At 61.0% G+C, this 17,067-nt stretch overlaps 1 protein-coding gene across 1 annotated transcript in view; it reads left to right on the top strand.

Moving 5' to 3' along the window:
• Window positions 1–15,972, top strand: part of BSN (bassoon presynaptic cytomatrix protein) — a gene marked incomplete at both ends in the record, with an annotated part of 86,729 nt that extends 70,757 nt beyond the window's left edge. The window contains 7 exons of the mRNA XM_082288546.1: window positions 2,877–3,341; window positions 4,480–11,118; window positions 11,864–13,988; window positions 14,292–15,028; window positions 15,383–15,476; window positions 15,605–15,748; window positions 15,932–15,972. Of these exons, the coding sequence (XP_082144672.1) occupies window positions 2,877–3,341; window positions 4,480–11,118; window positions 11,864–13,988; window positions 14,292–15,028; window positions 15,383–15,476; window positions 15,605–15,748; window positions 15,932–15,972 (10,245 nt within the window). The remainder of the gene's footprint in view (window positions 1–2,876; window positions 3,342–4,479; window positions 11,119–11,863; window positions 13,989–14,291; window positions 15,029–15,382; window positions 15,477–15,604; window positions 15,749–15,931) is intronic.
• Between the last annotated feature and the right edge of the window lie 1,095 nt (window positions 15,973–17,067).

Raw genomic sequence — 17,067 nt, 5'->3', positions numbered from 1 at the left:
TCCTGCTGTACCCAGGCCTTCCTGCCTGCTTTGAAAGACAAGGGGCATTTCAGAGCAGAGCTCTACAATCTTTTTGGCAGAGCTATTTTTAACAGAGATTGTTCCCTTATCCACTTCCCAGTGCAGTCCCATGAAGAGTCGAGCTGTCACATCTCTGAGAGTAGGATGGCAGGGTGAGCGGCTCAAACTGGGGCAGCTGCCAAGAGGAATGGCTGCAGAGCCACAGCTGGGAGGAACCTCAGGGAGGAGGCTCAGACCAACCTGCAGAGGCATCAGATCACAGAACTGTAGAACGGTTTGGGTTGGAAGGGACCTTCATCTCATTCCAACCCCTCTGCCATGGGCAGGGTCACCTTCCACTAGACCAGGTTGCTCAAAGCCCCATCCAGCCTGACCGTGAACACTTCCAGGGACGGGAATCGCCATGGAATAGATTAGTACTGTGCTCGTCTGGTTGTGCAAGAGCCCTAAGCCTCGTCCTGATGAGATCACACCAGCAGTGACACCTGCCTCTCCACGGGCTCCTTGAATGGGACCTGACTGGCACTCAGCATCTGCAGTTGGTACCTGGTGGCCAGTGTTGGCCTTCCATGGTCGTTCTGGGCTTAAATTTTTCCCTGGAAGGGCAAAAGCAGTTGAGCCCATCACATATGCAGAGCTCCCCAGTCACCAAAGTCTGGCAGGTTGGGACATCATGAGGATATGCAATGCCCCATTCAGAGAGGGTGTAAAGGATCTGAGGGTAGTTCAAGGCAAGCTGATTTCCTCCAGCTCCTTCAGGACCATGCTGGGAGCTGGTGTGATGGTGTGGCAGACAGGTATGGGCAGGAGCTGAGGTGAGCTGAGCTTTGCCCTGGCATATCCAACCTACCCCTTGTGCATCGTGCCCTCCCCTCACTGCCTGCATCAGGGAGGGAGCTCTGGAGAAGAAAAATGGGATTCCTGAACGAAAAATGAAAGGTCGCCTATTTCCATGAGGCATGGTTTCAATTTGTGTCACACAATCACATTTCCTTCTGCGGTCTGGAATAATTACAGAGCGGAGTGGGGTGAGCAGATCTGATTCAGAGGCACGGGAACGGGAACGAGTTCTGAAATAAAAGAAGACAAATGCAATCATTAAGATACAATAGGCTGCACTTGCCCCTTAATTAGACTTTCTCTTTGATTAAGCAGTAATTAAATATTACTGTGCTGAAAGGGATTTTTTTAATGGCCCTCCAAAGCCCTAATGTATTCTTAAGATGTTTGCGTGAAGAGCAGGGGCTGCTGCAGGGTGCTGGGGATGGGAGGATGTTCTACACCTGCCCATTCCCTGCAGGAGCAGCCCTCCTGCCCCTCTGCTCCCTGGAGAGTGTGGGCCAGATGGCTGCTCCTGGGCTGGATTGCTGCAGGAGTGAAGAAGGGTCTGTGGGAAAGCCCTGCTCCTCCTGGCCACCACCAGCTGCAAGGTACCTCCAGCATCTCATCATAACCTGGAGACTCCTGGGATGCAGATGACAAGGCTATCACAGTGCTGCTGTCCCATCTGTATGGGATTTAGAGTCACAGATTAGAATTGTGGAATTGTTTAGGCTGGAAAAGACCCTTAAGCTCATGGAGTCCAACTGTTACTCCAGCACTGCCAAGCCCACCACTAAACTCTGTCCCTAAGCATCACATCTACACATCTTTTAAATCCCTTCAGGGATGGTGACTCCACCGCTTCCCTGGGCAGCCTGTTCCAGTGCTTGACAACCCTTTCAGTGAAGAAATTTTTCCTAATATTCAATTTAAACCTCCTTTAGCACAACCTGAGGCTGTTTTCTCAATGTCATTTTGATGAACCTCATCTTCTCCAGGCAGACCGTGGCCTCTGGGGCCCCAGGGGACACAGCTGGCTCACAGCCCTGGCCCCAGGCTGGTCCAGCTGGAGACCAAGACCACCTCTATGACAGCATGACAGCTCCTCAGGGCCAGCCACCCCTTGAGGTTGGCCACCCTGAGCTTTGGGAGCCATGAATCAGCAAAGGAGAAGTCTGGGAAAAGAACCTGGAGCATATTGTGCTTTTAGCAGCAAAACTGAAAAAATTTAAGATGCTGAAACATCTAAAGGGAAAGAAATGTCAGGCCCCTATTCCTGGACATTCCTGGGTGGGTAAAAATAGCCCTTGGGCGACCCAGGGGAGGAAAGCACTTCTGATCTCTTAATGCAGAGCCCCTGCCGTAGCCCTGCGGGCTCTCTGCCACTCACAGCCCTGCTTGCCTCTGCTTTTTCCAGGCCATAAAACGACAGCTCTTGCTGAGAATTTCACTAGACAAGATTGTCTTGTTCTTTTCCTGCACAGCGTGTACTTTGGGTAATATCTTTGGGAAATTTTGGCACACTTGTCTACCCAGTATTTTTGTTAATGTAGAAAAAAAGAGCCATAAGTGTTATGATTATGCTATTAAACCTTTATTGTATCAAAGAAAACAAATCGGAGCAAGAGAGGAGCTGTATGGAGCTGAGAAGTATTAAGCTACGGTAATAATCTGCCTTTGATTGTTTAATTTCGCTTAAAACCGAAATACCACAAGGCTGAAGAATGAAAGAGCTGGTGATGCTGAGGGATCGTGGGGGAGAGTATGCAATCCCTGTGCCACAGCAATGGTCCCTCTGGCTGGACATCTCTGGGTTCTGGACACGGGTAGGGGTGGGTTGAAGCTGGATGTGGATGGTTGGCAGGGTATGGCTGTGATGCTGCATGCCCCTCCATGGCCCGTTATTTGGTTTGGGTGGGCTGAGTCCTCTGCACCATTGCCACATGTCCCATCAGCAGAGCTCCTCACTGAGATTCCTGCTGGCATGAAGCTCCCAGAATTTCAACAGGACTTTTCCTTCCATTCTTTTGCAGAAGAACGAATGGCTGTGCTTGAACTGCCAAACTCAGCGGCTTCTTGAAGGCAGCCTCGGCGACCCTGCCCCGATGCCACTGCCTACCCCAAAGCCGGCACCCACCGGCTCCCCGCGGCACCAGCCGCCCGCCGCCGGCCAGCAGCAGAGAGTGCCCACGCCGGCACCCGCGCCCGCCGAGCCGGCAGCACCCCCCGAGCAGCAAGCCTCGCCCGCCAGGAGCCTCCGGGCTGCCGAGCAGACCAAGACCCCGAGCCCTGCCCCAGCGGAGAAGAAGCCCCCACCGCCAGCAGAAAAGAAGCCCCCAGTGCCAGCAGAGGAAAAGCCCCTGCCCAAAGCTGCCCCGGAGCCTTCCAGAGCTCCTGAGAGCATCGCTCCGAAGGGGAAGAGCATCACCCCCAAACCAGAGGTGGAGAGCAAGGAGAGCCGGGCACTGCCCGAGGCACTGCGGGCGAAGGAGCAGGAGGTGAGCTCTCAGGTGCATCCAGCTCTGAGCATCCCTGGGCACCACATCCTGCCCCAGGCTGGCATGGTACTGAGCTGTGCCTCGGCCAGTAGTTGTGCCCACAAATGGGGAAGATTATTCCAAGGTAGACGACAAACCATGGCCGTTTGCCCCAGGAAATGACTTTTTGGGGAACACTGGGCTCCAAACACTGCTGTCTCAGCATTCCCAAATGCCTTAGAACCTTCACAGGCTCCATGGCAGCATGCTGGTATTTGCCTTCTTTTTATTAGGATTACATCAATTTGGGCATAATGCGATAGTTCAGGTCATCTCTGGCCTTTGGATTTCTTTTAAAATAATATAAGGGTAGTTGGGATTTGTTGTCAAATGGAAAACTCATTTTCCAACATTCCACATTGCAGCAGTAGGTGTTTTTCATGCTCTTCATCCCACCTTTTCTAAATTCAAAACAATTTGGGGAAACATTTGGCTGCCTTGGGATGGTGTTTCCCCAGGAGCACCCATCCCAGCAGCAGCCAGCAGAGCCCCCCATGGGGAGGGGACATGGCAGAAGGTCCCCACGAGCCAGGAGGGAATGTTTGCCCCCCTCACTGCTGTGCAACCCCCAGGGAAGAGCCTCCTTGTGCCCCCAGAGTAGAAGTGGTCTGTGGTGCCTCTGTGCTGGCAGGGTGACAGGTCCTGCCAGTAGCGCCAGGGCTGGGTGTGATGCACAGTCCCCATGGCTCAGAGGCTTGTCCCCCACACTGCCTAATTGTCAAGCCAATTAAAGGGGGCTGTTTATTTCTGCTGGCATCTAGTGAGGATCCAGCCCTGCTTCTGAAGGGTGCCTTGGGGGCTGCAGGCCCAGTTTTTCAAACATATTTATTAGTCCCCCAATGTCTTTACCCCCGGGGCCATTAGATGTACCATCCCCTGCTTGCAGCACACCCTCTCACCTGCCTTTGTTAGCACAGACAAGTTGCTGGTGCACCACTGAACTGGGGGACACACAGGGCGGCCCCCAGCCTTTGTTCTGGGCTGGCTCCCAGTGGTGCCCAGACTTCCTGTGTGCTCCTTGGGAGAGGGCTTGAGGGGAAGTAGGAACAGCAGCTCTGGAGCTGCCCGGATCTGACTCTGTGTTCTTCGTTGCCTGCAGGATGGGAGCAAGCCTTACCCCTCAGACCTGTCCCGCAGCCCCCAGAGCCTCAGCGACACTGGCTACTCCTCCGATGGCATCTCCAGCTCACAGAGCGAGATCACTGGCCTGGTGCAGCAGGAAGAGGAGAAGCTGAGCAGCACCGGGCTGGCCGGGCAGAGCCCCCCCAGCCCTTCTGAGCTCACTAAGCTGGAGAGCAGCATGAGGCCTCTCCTGGAAGGCCGGGGCGCACCGACAGAGTCCCCCGAGCTTAGCAAGAGCCACACAGAGCCACAGGAGGACCAGCGGCAACAGCAGCGGCCACGGTACCTCTCCATCACCCCCGAAGCCTTCGACTCGGATGAGGAGCTGGAGGACATCCTGGAGGAGGATGAGGAGTGGGACAACCAACGGGAGCGTCGGGAGAGTGCGGAGTCCTCAGATGAGTTTGGCAGCAAGCTGCGGCATGACTATGTGGAAGACAGCAGTGAGGGGGGCTTCTCCCCGGTGCCCCCCCGGACCAAGGGCCAGGAGGCAGAGGTGACCGATGAGGAGTTCATGCGGAGACAGATCCTGGAGATGAGTGCTGAGGAGGACAACCTCGAGGAGGAGGAGCAAGGCTATGCGCGCACTAAGTACAGCATCCCCAAAGCTGGGCAGAAGACCGAGGCAGAGAAGGGCAAAGAGCCAGCGTCGGCCAAGCGGCGCCTGCCGCATGGTGCCAGCAGCATGTACACAGAGGAGAGCAAAGAGGTGGAGGCAATGGAAGGTGATGACTTGAGCACAGCCCAGGGTGGGCTGCGGCGATTCAAGACCATTGAGCTGAACAGCACAACTGGCTACGGCCGGGAGATGGAGATTGGCCAGGAGCCAGATACCAGTCTGGACCGGGAACCCGAGCTGGAGATGGAGAGCTTGACAGGCTCCCCCGAGGAGCGCTCACGGGGCGAGTACTCCTCCACCCTGCCAGCCACAACGCCCAGCTACACCTCGGGCACCTCACCCACCTCCATCTCCTCACTGGAGGAGGATAGCGACAGCAGCCCCAGCCGCCGGCAGCGGCTGGAGGAGGTGAAGCAGCAGAGGAAGGCTCGGCATCGCTCACATGGCCCCTTGCTGCCCACCATTGAGGATTCGTCTGAGGAGGAGGAGATGCGGGAGGAAGAGGAGCTGCTGCGGGAGCAGGAGAAGATGCGGGAGGTGGAGCAGCAGCGCATCCGGAGCACAGCACGCAAGACCAAGCGTGACAAGGAGGAGCTGAGGGCCCAGAGGAGGAGGGAGCGCTCCAAAACCCCCCCCAGCAATCTCTCCCCCATCGAGGATGCCTCCCCCACAGAGGAGTTGCGACAGGCGGCAGAGATGGAGGAGCTGCACCGCTCCTCCTGCTCCGAGTACTCGCCTTCCATTGACTCAGAAGCGGAGAGCTTTGACGCTGTGACCTCCAAGCTGTACAAGTCAGGCAGCGAATACAACCTGCCCACTTTCATGTCACTGTACTCCCCAACAGAGAAGGTGGAGAGTGGTGCCAGCCAGCCCACCAGCAAGCCCCTGAAGAGTGCCGAGGAAGCCTACGAGGAGATGATGAGGAAGGCAGAGATGATGCAGAAGCAGCAAGTCCAGCAGGCCCAGCCAGCCTCTTCCTACAGCAGCACCTACCAGCAGGTTGGCTACCGCAGTACTGAGGGCCAGAACGGCTTTGAGTATCAATATGGTGAGGATTACCGGTACGACGGCGGCCTCACGCACCCCTCCCAGCCCGACTATACCAGTGCCCTCCCGAAGGCAGGAGCGGTGTATGAGGAGATCCTGCAGACCTCACAGAGCATCTCCAGGATGCACCAGTCCTCTTCCTTTGACCTGGCCCTCAAGCAGGGTGAGAAGGTGAAGGGGCAGGAGGAGGCGTACCAGGAGAAGCGTTTCCTCAATGCCGAGAGCGCCTATGCTGACCTGCTGAAGCAGAACGGTGGCCCGCTCACCCCTGGCACCAGCCCCACACAGCTCTCTGCTCCTGTCTCCTTTGCCAGCTCCGACAGCAGCATCGGCAAGACTATTCCTGATGTCCGGGTCACCCAGCATTTTGCAAAAGAGGGACAAGACCTAGCCAAGCTCCAGAGTGCCCCAACAGCACCCAGTCCAGTATCCAAGGCTACTACCACTCCTTATGCTTATAGCAAAGGCACCAGCACGGTGACGACAGCAGCAGGCAGCCCTGGGAGTGCGCTGCAGAGCTACGTCTCACCAAGTCTGGAGGCCCCATCCGTAGCTGGGAGAAGCTACATTCCATCAAAGAGCACTGTCAGCTATGGCTCACAGACAGAGGACACCAGCAGAACCAGGACAGTGGAGATTAGTGTGCAGACAGCCAGGGAGAAGCTCCCAGCTGCAAGCGACAGCAAGCCCACAGTGCCCAAGACATACACCTTCTTCAAGAGCTCCAGCCCTCCACTCTCACCCACCTCCCCGACACAGAGTCCCACCCGCACCACAAAGGCCACGGCAGAGTTTTCCACGCAGACACAGAGCCCAGTCCTCTCCTATGAGGGTCCTTCTGCTGCTGCTGCTGGCCCAGATGCCTCTTCCCCCATGGTGGCGCAGGGGACGCAGACGCCGCACCGGGCGGGCTCGCCACGCCTGACCCGGCAGGCCTCCTCACAGGACTCCCCTTTCATGGTGATCACGCTGGCGGCCGATGCAGCCAGCCAAACCAAGCCAGTCAGCTCTGGCGCCTTGACGTCTCCCACTTCGTCCCCCACCAGGCCAAGCCGGCAGCTGCTGGCACATGGTTACACCCAGACACCGGAGCCTGAGCAGCCGGCAGGTGCCTACATCAGGGCACAGCCAGTGAAGGACCATGCCCAGAAAGCACCTGCTGTGACTTCAGCTGCCGATGGCATCACAGGGCTGTACAGCTGGGGAGCACTCCCTGCGGAAAACATCTCCCTCTGCCGCATCTCCTCCATCCCCGGCACATCCCGGGTGGAGCCAGGGCCCAAGGTGCCAAGCAGCAACGCTGTGGACTTACGGACCGCATTGAAGTCTGCCCCCATCATCATAACAGACCAAGGCATGGATCTCACGTCCTTGGCCACCGAGGCCAGGAAGTACTGCCTGACCCTGGACCACATCCCAAACCGGCAGTCCACGGCCATCCAGCCCTTGATCATCAACCTTAATGCCCAGGAACAGCCCCACGCCATCATCGCGGCAGCCAGCACTGCCAGCCTGGCCATCGCCTCTCCCATGATCCTCTCGCAGTCCAAGCAACCTGTGGTCTATGGAGACCCTTTCCAGAGCCGTGTGGATTTTGGACAGGGGACCGGGAGCCCAGTGTGCTTGGCGCAGGTGAAGCAGGTGGAGCAGGGTGTCCAGACAGCCACTGTCAGAGCCAGTGGGGTGGCCAGTGGCAAGCCTGAGCCCACTGCTGCCCCCCAGACCAAATTTGCAAGGTACGGCATGCCGGGCCAGATGGCAAAGAAGGACGTGCTCCTCACACAGACCGGTGGGGTGCAGAATGCCGGCGGCCTCCCACAGTCCTTCCCACCAGAGCCAGGATCAGAGGTGTACCGGGCAGTGCCAGTAGAGCTGAAGAGCCAGAGCCCTCTCCTTGCCCTGGGCGGCAAGAAATCCCAGGTGATGATGGTGCAGATGGAGGAGTCAGCAACTGGCCCAGTGACCAAAGTGCTGAAGGAGGAGGCACCACCCAATGTCCTGGACCTCACAGGCGTGAAGCCAGAGAGCCAGGTGGCCTGCTGTGACATGGTCTACAAGTTCCCTTTCGGTGGCAGCTGCACGGGTGCTTTCAACCCCACTTCCAAGATGCCAGAGAAGAAAACCGGGGAGGCGGCAGTGGTGCCTGGTCGGAAAGCCAGCGGGCCAATCTATGGCAGCAGAGAGCCAGAGCTGCCAGAGACCTTCCCTTACCGGGAGCAGCCTGCCCCAGCACCTGCGCTCTACGAGGAGCAGAAGTTTTACCCAGCCAGCGCCTTTGGACGCCTCTACTCCTCCATGTCAGACACGAACCTCTCTGAAATCGGGATGAGCTACTACCACACAAAGGGGGATCAGCCCTTCCCTGCCCCAGCAGGTGATGCCGCCGTGGACCTCAGCACCATGAAGCACTCCTACAGCGTGGGCTTTGCCGAGGGGGGTTACCTGGGCCAGGGACTGCAGTACGGCTCTTTCTCTGACCTCCGCCAACCAGGAGAGCTGCTGAGCCACCCGTTCCCCATGCGGAGATACAGCTCGGCCTCCAACATCTACTCCGACTACCGTTTCTCACACCGGGGGGATCTGGCCAGCTTCCAGGAGTCCAGCCTGGCCCACTACAGTGCCACCACGGCACGTGAGATCAGCCGCATGTGTGCTGCCCTCAACTCCATGGACCAGTACGGGGGCCGGCATGCCAATGGCCCTGATGTGCTGCCATATGGCCCCAGCACCGGGCAGGGGGGCACAGCGGGGCTGGCAGCTCAGCAGCAGGGCCCTGTACCCCCCAAACCCAGTGGGATGTACAACCCCACCTTCCCCGAGGGACGGCAGGGCTTCAGCAACCTGGCACAGTACAACGTTCCTGGTGTCCGCCTGGGCACCATCCGGCAAATGCTTCCTTCCTCCGCAACCGTGCGGGCTGCCGATGGCATGATCTACTCCACCATCAACACCCCCATTGCCTCCACGCTGCCCATCACCACCCAGCCAGCCTCAGTGCTGCGGCCCATGCTGCGTGGGCTATATAGACCCTATGGCCCAGGTGGTGTGGCAGCAGTCCCACTGGCCAGCTTGGCCAGGCTGCCAGTTGTCACCCCCCGTGTCCCGCTTGCAACACAGGGCCTCTACCGCTTCCCAGCCCCAAGCCGGCCAGCTCCAGCCACCTCGATGATGGAGACACCCGTCTACCTGGGGAAGCCTGTCGCCAGCACAGCACCAGCAGCGGTGGGAGCTGCTCCTGCTCCCAAAGCCCCCGCTGCCCCCGCTGCCCCTGCCAGTGGCTTGCAGAGAGCAGAGCCACCACCGGCTGCCCCCCGTGCAGAGGCGCCGGCAGCACCAGCAGCCCCTAAGGAGAGCGGGCCAGTGGCCACAACACCCAAGCCACCACTGGATGGAGCTCAGCGGGAGGAGCGGGAGCGGGAAGAGGAGCGTCAACGCAAGCAGCAGGAGCACGTGCTGCAGCTGGAGCGGGAGCGCGTGGAGCTGGAGAAGCTGCGGCAGCTGCGGCTGCAGGAGGAGCTGGAGCGGGAGCGCGCAGAGCTGCAGCGGCACCGGGAGAAGGAGCAGCTGCTGGTGCAGCGGGAGCTGCAGGAGCTGCAGTGCATCAAGCAGCAGGTGCTGCAGCAGCAGCAGGAAGAGCGGCATGCGCAGCTGGCACTGCAGCGGGAGCAGCTCGCCCAGCAGCGCCTGCAGCTCGAGCACATCCACCAGCTCCAGCACCAGCTGCAGCAGCAGCTGGAGGAGCAGAAGCGGCAGAAGACCATCTTCCCCACTCCCGTGGAGCCCACTGCCCGCCCACCCGAGGGGCCCGCTGAGGCACCACGGGTGCTGCCACACAATGGGCAGGCATGGCCCCCACCAGGCCAGACACCCCCAGAGGGTCCCGCTGGTCCCCGCTACCCTGCACCACAGCGGCCACTCAGCAGCTCAGCCTCAGACATGTCACTTCAAGTCGAGGAGTCCTGGGAGCCTGGCCGGGGCATCAAGAAGAGGAACTCGATGCCACGGCTGCGGGATGCCTACGAGAAGGAGACCTTTGCAGCGCGGAAGATGGCAGACAGCAGCGTGCAGACAGATGAGGAGGACGGCGAGGAGCGGTTCATGCTGTCGCGGCGGCGGCGGACGCGGCGCAGCGCTGACTGCAGTGTGCAGACAGACGAGGAGGACAGCGGAGAGTGGGAGCAGCCTGTGCGCCGCCGGCGCTCCAGGGCCTCACGGCACACTGAGGCCAGCACTGAGGGCAAGACGGATGGGGCGACCCGCACAGCCAGCGTGGGTATCCAGACCATCAGCGACTGCTCGGTGCAGACTGAGCCCGACCAGCTCCTCCGCGTCTCCCCCTCCATTCACATCACCACCCATGACCCCCGAGTGGAGATCGTGAAGTACATCTCAGCCCCAGAGAAGACGCAGCGGGGTGAGAGTCTGGCCTGCCAGACAGAGCCAGAGCCAGCTCCCCAACCTGGCGTCGTGGTCCCCCAGCTGACAGTGCCCACCACCATCCCACCCTACTCCACCAACCTCCAAATAGTGAGCACAGGCCCCCTGGACCCCCACACTGTCCGGCAGCAGACCCTGGGCAAGTTTGAGAAGAAGAAGCCAGATCCCCTGGAAATTGGTTACCAGTCCCATCTGCCGGCCGAATCCCTTTCCCAGCTGGTGACCCGACAGCCACCCCGCTCTCCCCAGGTCCTCTACTCACCTGTCTCCCCCTTATCCCCCCACCGCCTCCTGGAGTCCTCCTTCGCCACCAGTGAGCGCCTGAACAAGGCCCACGTCCCCCCACAGAAGCACTTCACCACCGACTTAGCCCAGCGCCAGCAGACGCTGCCACGCCCCATCAAGACCATGCAGCGCTCCCTGTCCGACCCCAAGCCCATCAGCCCCACCGCCGAGGAGGCTGGCAAGGACAGGTTCTCCCTCTACCAACACCCGCTGCTCCCCAGCTCACAGGTACGTCACCACAGGGAACAACCTTACCCTCAGGGAACAGCCCCAGGAGGCACCTCGGGACATTTCAGTTTCATTAGCGCTGTGGTAATTAATATTGCAAAAGGCCGGCTCCCCGCAGCAGCTGATGGCAGCCAGCAGGCACAGACGTGCGTGCCAATACTAGCAGCTGGAGGGAGGCCCTGGAGGTCCACTGGCTGCACGAGCCTGTCAGCAGGCAGGAGATGCTGCGGGTTGGCAGCATCAGGGCTGTCCCCTGCTCCAGATGGGTCCCCCTTCTCTCTCGAGGAGCCACCACCATGCACGGCTCCATTTAGGGTTGTGGTGATTCTTGCTCACACCTTTGTGCCCACACACTGAGGTTGCCTTGGGCAGTCTAGTGCCCAGCCAGGAAGTCCCCGGGCAATTCCTGGGGCAGCAGCACCCCCGGGCAGTCCCCCAGGTCCCTCTGCCAAGTGCCCGCGGACAGAAAGCATTTTTTGCAGCAGAGGGTATGCACATGGCCAGCTCAGCGCTTGGCCGGCTGCCACCCCCGGTAATTACTCACGGAAGGCGCCCTGCCTGTTACTTCCATCCTATTTATTGTGCTTTTACATAAACGCCGCTTTCTCAGTGCATGGGGGAACACGTGCACAGCGGGATGCCTCACTCCAGCCCCTAGGGCACGGGAGGAGCACTGCAATGCTTGGGGTGGGACGTGGGGGGACACCCACCTGCCCCCCTGACCAGATGTCCCTTGGCTTTGCAGGTGGGGGGGCTGCAGTCGAGCTCACTGGCACGCAAGGTGAAGCGGACACTGCCCAGCCCACCACCTGAGGAGCCCCACGTCCCCCTGGCAAGCCCAGCTGCCTCCCAGCTCTACCTGAGCAGCCTGGCTCCCAAGGCCACCGCGCCTGTCACCAAGGCCAGCCTGCTGAAGGAGCTGGACCGCGACCTGAGGCTGGTGGAACACGAGGCCACCAAACTGCGGAAGAAGCAGGCGGAGCTGGACGAGGAGGAGAAAGAGATCGATGCCAAGCTGAAGTACCTGGAGCTGGGCATCACCCAGCGCAAGGAGTCGCTGCTGAAGGATCGGGTTGGTGGGCGGGACCACCCCTACCTGCGCTACCCCGGCGATCGCCGCGACTACCTGTCGGACAGCGAGCTGCACAGCCTGCGCCTCGCCGCCTACGACAGCGCCAGCCTGCGCCCTGCCGGGCAGTACCCTGACTATACCGCCGCCGCCGCCGCCGCTGCCGCCTCCTATGGCGCCTACCCATACCCTGCCCCGCAGGGCCCCGCTGCCTTCCCGCCACCACGCCTGCAGCACCCCCAGTACCCCACAGCCAGCACCTCACAGGATGGCTTGTCGGCAGCCCCGCTGCCCACCTTCACCTCGCCCGGTGGCTTCTCGGCCCCCGGCACCACATACCCAGAGCTGGGCACCCCAGCCCAGCCAGGCTTCCAGCCCCAAAACCCCTACCAAGCCCCAAGCGCCTTCGCTGGGGCAGCCACCGTGCCGGCGGCACAGCCCGCCCTCTACCAGAGCCCGGCAGACATAGCTGGTGGGCACCAGAAGCCGCGGCAGACCTCTCTGGCCGACCTAGAACAGAAAATCCCCACCAACTATGAGGTTATCGGTGCGGCCACCAGCTCCTCTGCTGTGCCTGACGTCACCTTCAGCACTGCACCGGCGAGCGGTGGCTACGAGCAGTACAAGGCACCTGAGACCCGTCCAGCTGAGAGAACCAGCGCGGCACCAGGCCCCTCGGCCAGCTACTCTTCCGAGTCCCTCTACACCAGTCTGGAGCAGAACATCCCCCGTAACTATGTGATGATCGAGGACATCAGCGAGCTCACCAAGGAGAGTCCAGCAGTGGACGGGCAGAAAGCAGAGCCGGTGGGCACGAGCACCGACAGCCGCCACAGCAGAGACAAGAGTGATCTAGGGGACACCGAGGGCTCCAGCCGTCCCTGCTGCTACACCAAAGCCGAGGAGGAGTCTGAGGAGGACATCTATGATCACCATGGCCCTGACCATCGTGGGAAGAACAGCTACTACCGGGGCACAGAAAGCGATGGCAGGGTGTCAGGGAGCTCCACCAGCTCGAGCTACTACTATGGGGACAGTGAGTACCGGCACTCCTCACGGATGGACAAGCACAGCTCTGGCACGCCACTACCGAAGCATTCATCCAAGAACCTGGCACCCGCTGTCATCTCCTCCAAGCGCAGCAAGCACAGGAAGCAGGGCATGGAGCAGAAGATCTCCAAGTTCTCCCCCATTGAAGAAGCCAAAGACGTGGAGTCAGACCTGGCCTCCTACTCAACAACCACCTCTATTGGCAGCAGCAACGTGGCCTCCAGAGCCAAGAAACTGCAGGATGAGATCACCTATGGCCTGAAGAAGAATGTCTATGAGCAGCAGAAGTACTATGGTGTCTCCAGCCGGGATCTGGTGGATGAGGAGGAGCGGGTCTACTCTTCCAGCAGCAGAACCCGCTCCTCTGGCTATGGGGTGGAGAAGTCCTCCAGCCGGGAGATGGGTGGCCGGAGCAAGTCCTATGAGCGGGAGAGCATGGAGCGTTCCCAGAAAGTCAGCTCCAAGCCCTCATCGCTCAGCATGAGCCAGAGCCGTGGGCGGGCGCCCATGCGCTCGCAGCCCTCAGAGGAGGAGAGCCCCGTCAGCCCCATGGGGAAGTCAATGGGGGGGTCACGCACTGCAGGAGGGCCGGGCCCCCAGTCAGCGGGGGACCCCTGCTCCCAGTTCTGCTCCAGCCACTCGTTGCCTGATGTGCAAAAGCACATCAAAGACGTGCCAAGGAGTCACTCGTACAAGCACGAGGAGGGCTACGGCATGGATGATGCCCATTGCGTTGTCTCGGACAGCGAAGGTAACGGCTCCCCGTGGTGATCACCCCAGAGCATGGCACTTCCCCGGGGCATGCCCGTCCGCTCGTACGCAGAGACACTCTCACCGCCTCAGTTTGCTTGACACGTGCCTTCCTCCCCCTGCCCTGGGTGTTCGGTGTTAGCCGGTCCTGCACGGTGCCCTGCTGCGCCGCGTCCCGTCCCCACCAGCACGTGCTGTCCCCCGCGCGCGTGCCCGCTGCTTGCCCCTCCCACTTCATTGCATGGCTTCCACCCACGCAGCCTCGAGCGAGAGATTGACTGTGGTTTGTTTTTGGTTTCCGAAGCCTATCATTTGGGTCAGGAGGAGACAGACTGGTTTGATAAGCCCAGGGAGGCGCGGGCAGAGAGGGTCAGGCACTACGGTGGCCACTCTTCCTCGCAGAAGAGACCCCCAGTTAAGCACACCTACCACGATTATGATGAGCCCCCTGATGAAGACCCGTGGCAGCACGATGACTACCCCCAGCACCGCGAGCACCGGCACCACAGGGAGTATGATCGCCATTCTGGCTCCTCCCGGCACACCACCGATGAGCCCCCACGCCGCTCGGCAAAGCAACACCCACGAGAATCTGGCCGCCATGAGCCCCGTGGCCATGGGCCTTCAGCCGGCCCCAAGAAGGTGCAGCAGCCCGACTCCCGCGCGCCTTATGGCCCCAGCTCCGCTGATTACGCCCCGTCATCCCGCCCCACTGCTCACCACCATGGCACTGAGACCCCCAAGGCACAGAAGCCTTCCCAGCCACATGGGTCAGCCACACCGGCGCCAAAGTCAGAGCCCCTCGCACACCCACAGCAGCCAGCGGCCAGGCAGCAGCAGGCAGGGCAGCCAGCAGCGCGGCAGCAGCCGGCAGCGCGCCAGGCTGCCCAGCCAGCAAGCTCGGCACAGCCTGAGACCAGGGGCAGGACACAGGGACCCCCCTCATCTCGGCCACCGCAGCAGCAGCCAGGGCCGGCCCAGGCAGCAGGGAAGGCACCGGCCACACTCCACACACAGCCAGCTGGACACCCAGCACCGGTGGTAAGTACGGGCTTAGCTGGCCAGGCTGCCTCCTGACCCCACAGCTCTGCCGGGAATCAGCACAGCTGGCTGCGGCCAGGGGCTGGCAGGGGAAGCGTTGGGGATGGGAGCCATGGGGTAAAGTGTATCCCACTCATATGCTCACTACAGACAACCCTCCCTGGGTGCTGTGGGAGCTGCCATCCCCTCAAGGGGAGCCAAGAGGGGATATCACTATGTCCTGGATCCCTTGCTGCCTCTTTTGGAGTTGTAGAGCAGTGTTTGGGGGTTTCGGTGTCACCTCCTGGCCTGGGCAACCCCCGGAGGATGCTCTACTGGGAGGGTGAGCCCTGAGAGCTGTTTTCCCCCTTCCAGACGAAAGCGGAGCCAACGGACACATCCAAACCTGCAGCAAAAGTGCCACAGCAGCCGGGGAGAGCGCCGTCAGCACAGCCCCTGGGAGCAGCAGGTCAGTGAGCCCCAGCGGTACTGTGCCATCTGTCCCCCCTTGTGCCAGCTGCCTGGCACCACAAAGCTCAGCTGAGCTCCCCCAGCTGGGCCTGTCCCCTGCTAACAGTGGCTTCGTTTGTCCCCCAGCAGACAGCAAGGCCGGTCCGAGGACGGCCGGGCCACGTGGTCCCGCGGGCATGGCCACGGGACAGCCCGGCGGGGAAGGAGAGAGCGTCTTCTCCAAAATCCTGCCAGGGGGGGCAGCGGAACAAGCAGGCAAACTGACTGAAGGTGAGGGCTCCTCCCGGGATGGGGACAGGATGGTGATGCTCTTCTGCACCGAGACGGAGTCACACACCTTGGGGATGGCTGGCTGCAGCCAGTGGGATGCAGTGCTCCCACAGTTTGGGGCTCAGGGAGGTGGGGGACCAGGGTCACTGCGCCATACTGACACCTCTTCTGGCTTCCCCACAGCGGTGTCAGCTTTCGGCAAGAAGTTCACTTCGTTCTGGTGAGAGAACGGCACAAGGTGAGTGCAGCCAGCACCGGGCACTGTGCCATGGGCTCTCCCTGCCCCAGCCGTGCTTGATGCCCTCCTCCTCCCTTCCACACTGCAGGAGTTTGGGAAGTGAGTGGAGATTTGAGTCGTTGCACTGGAAAAACCTATGAAGAAGCCAGTGAATTCAGCACGCGGCGCCAGACTCTGAGTATAACAGTGAGTGTACAGGGCACACCTGCACACAAGTCCCCTGTGCCATGCCGTCTCTGAGGTTCCAGCCGCAGTGGCACCACTGTCCCCCCAGCACCTGCTGAGCCCTGCCTTGCCACACTCCCAGCCCCCAGGCTGGGGAAGACATAGCATGGACCCATCCCCTTCGTGCTGGGCCACTCATCCCCATCTTCATCCCCAAGTGCTGGCCCCAAGCCAAGACGTGGGGGCTTGGCCTTGTTCCCCAGTCTCGGAAGCGCTGGTGCAGACTCTGGGTTTCCAGGGAAGATTTGGGCGGTCCAGGCTCTGCTCCGGGAGTCTGTCCAGCGTGGGGGCGGGCGGGGGCGGCGGCAGCTGCTCCGCCGGCAGTGCCTCTTGGCTCTCTGGGGCTCTTTCGCTCGGGCCAGCGCTGCCGCTCGGCGGGGTCCCTTCCGCGGGGAGGGGCTGCTCGAACTAACGCCTCTCTCTCTGTCTCTCGCAAGCTTTTGAAAGCAGGGCGATCCCTGGATGCTGGACCAAACGGCGGCCGAGCAGGGGCCCGGCGGACGCCCCGGGGCGGGTGCCCCCCACGCCTGGCGAGCAGCTCCGGCGCGGCACACGGCGAGCCCCGGCAGCTGCCCCGAGGGGATGGGCCTGATCCGGACCATCGGGTCAGGCCCCGTAGGTGGGCTGCGGCCCTTTCTCAAGATTATACGCAGAGTTGCTCCCTCTGAACCCCAGCTCTGGCCTCTTCATAGGTTTTTCTCCCCCGCGAGCCGAGGGCTGGGCGCCGTGGGCGCCGCTCCTCCTTCCCGACCCCACCCGCCCCGCCGGGGCCGTCCCCGCGCCCCCTGCACTGCGGCCGCTCCCGGCCCCGCCGGGGAGCCCCGGAGCGCGTCAGCTAGGACCTAACACTGTTTCA

Source organism: Coloeus monedula (assembly GCF_965178545.1).
Source record: "Coloeus monedula genome assembly, chromosome: 11".
NCBI classification, from domain to species: Eukaryota; Metazoa; Chordata; class Aves; order Passeriformes; family Corvidae; genus Coloeus; species Coloeus monedula.
The sequence above is the reverse complement of the archived record's forward strand: the minus strand, read 5'-3'. Positions and strand labels throughout refer to the sequence as shown.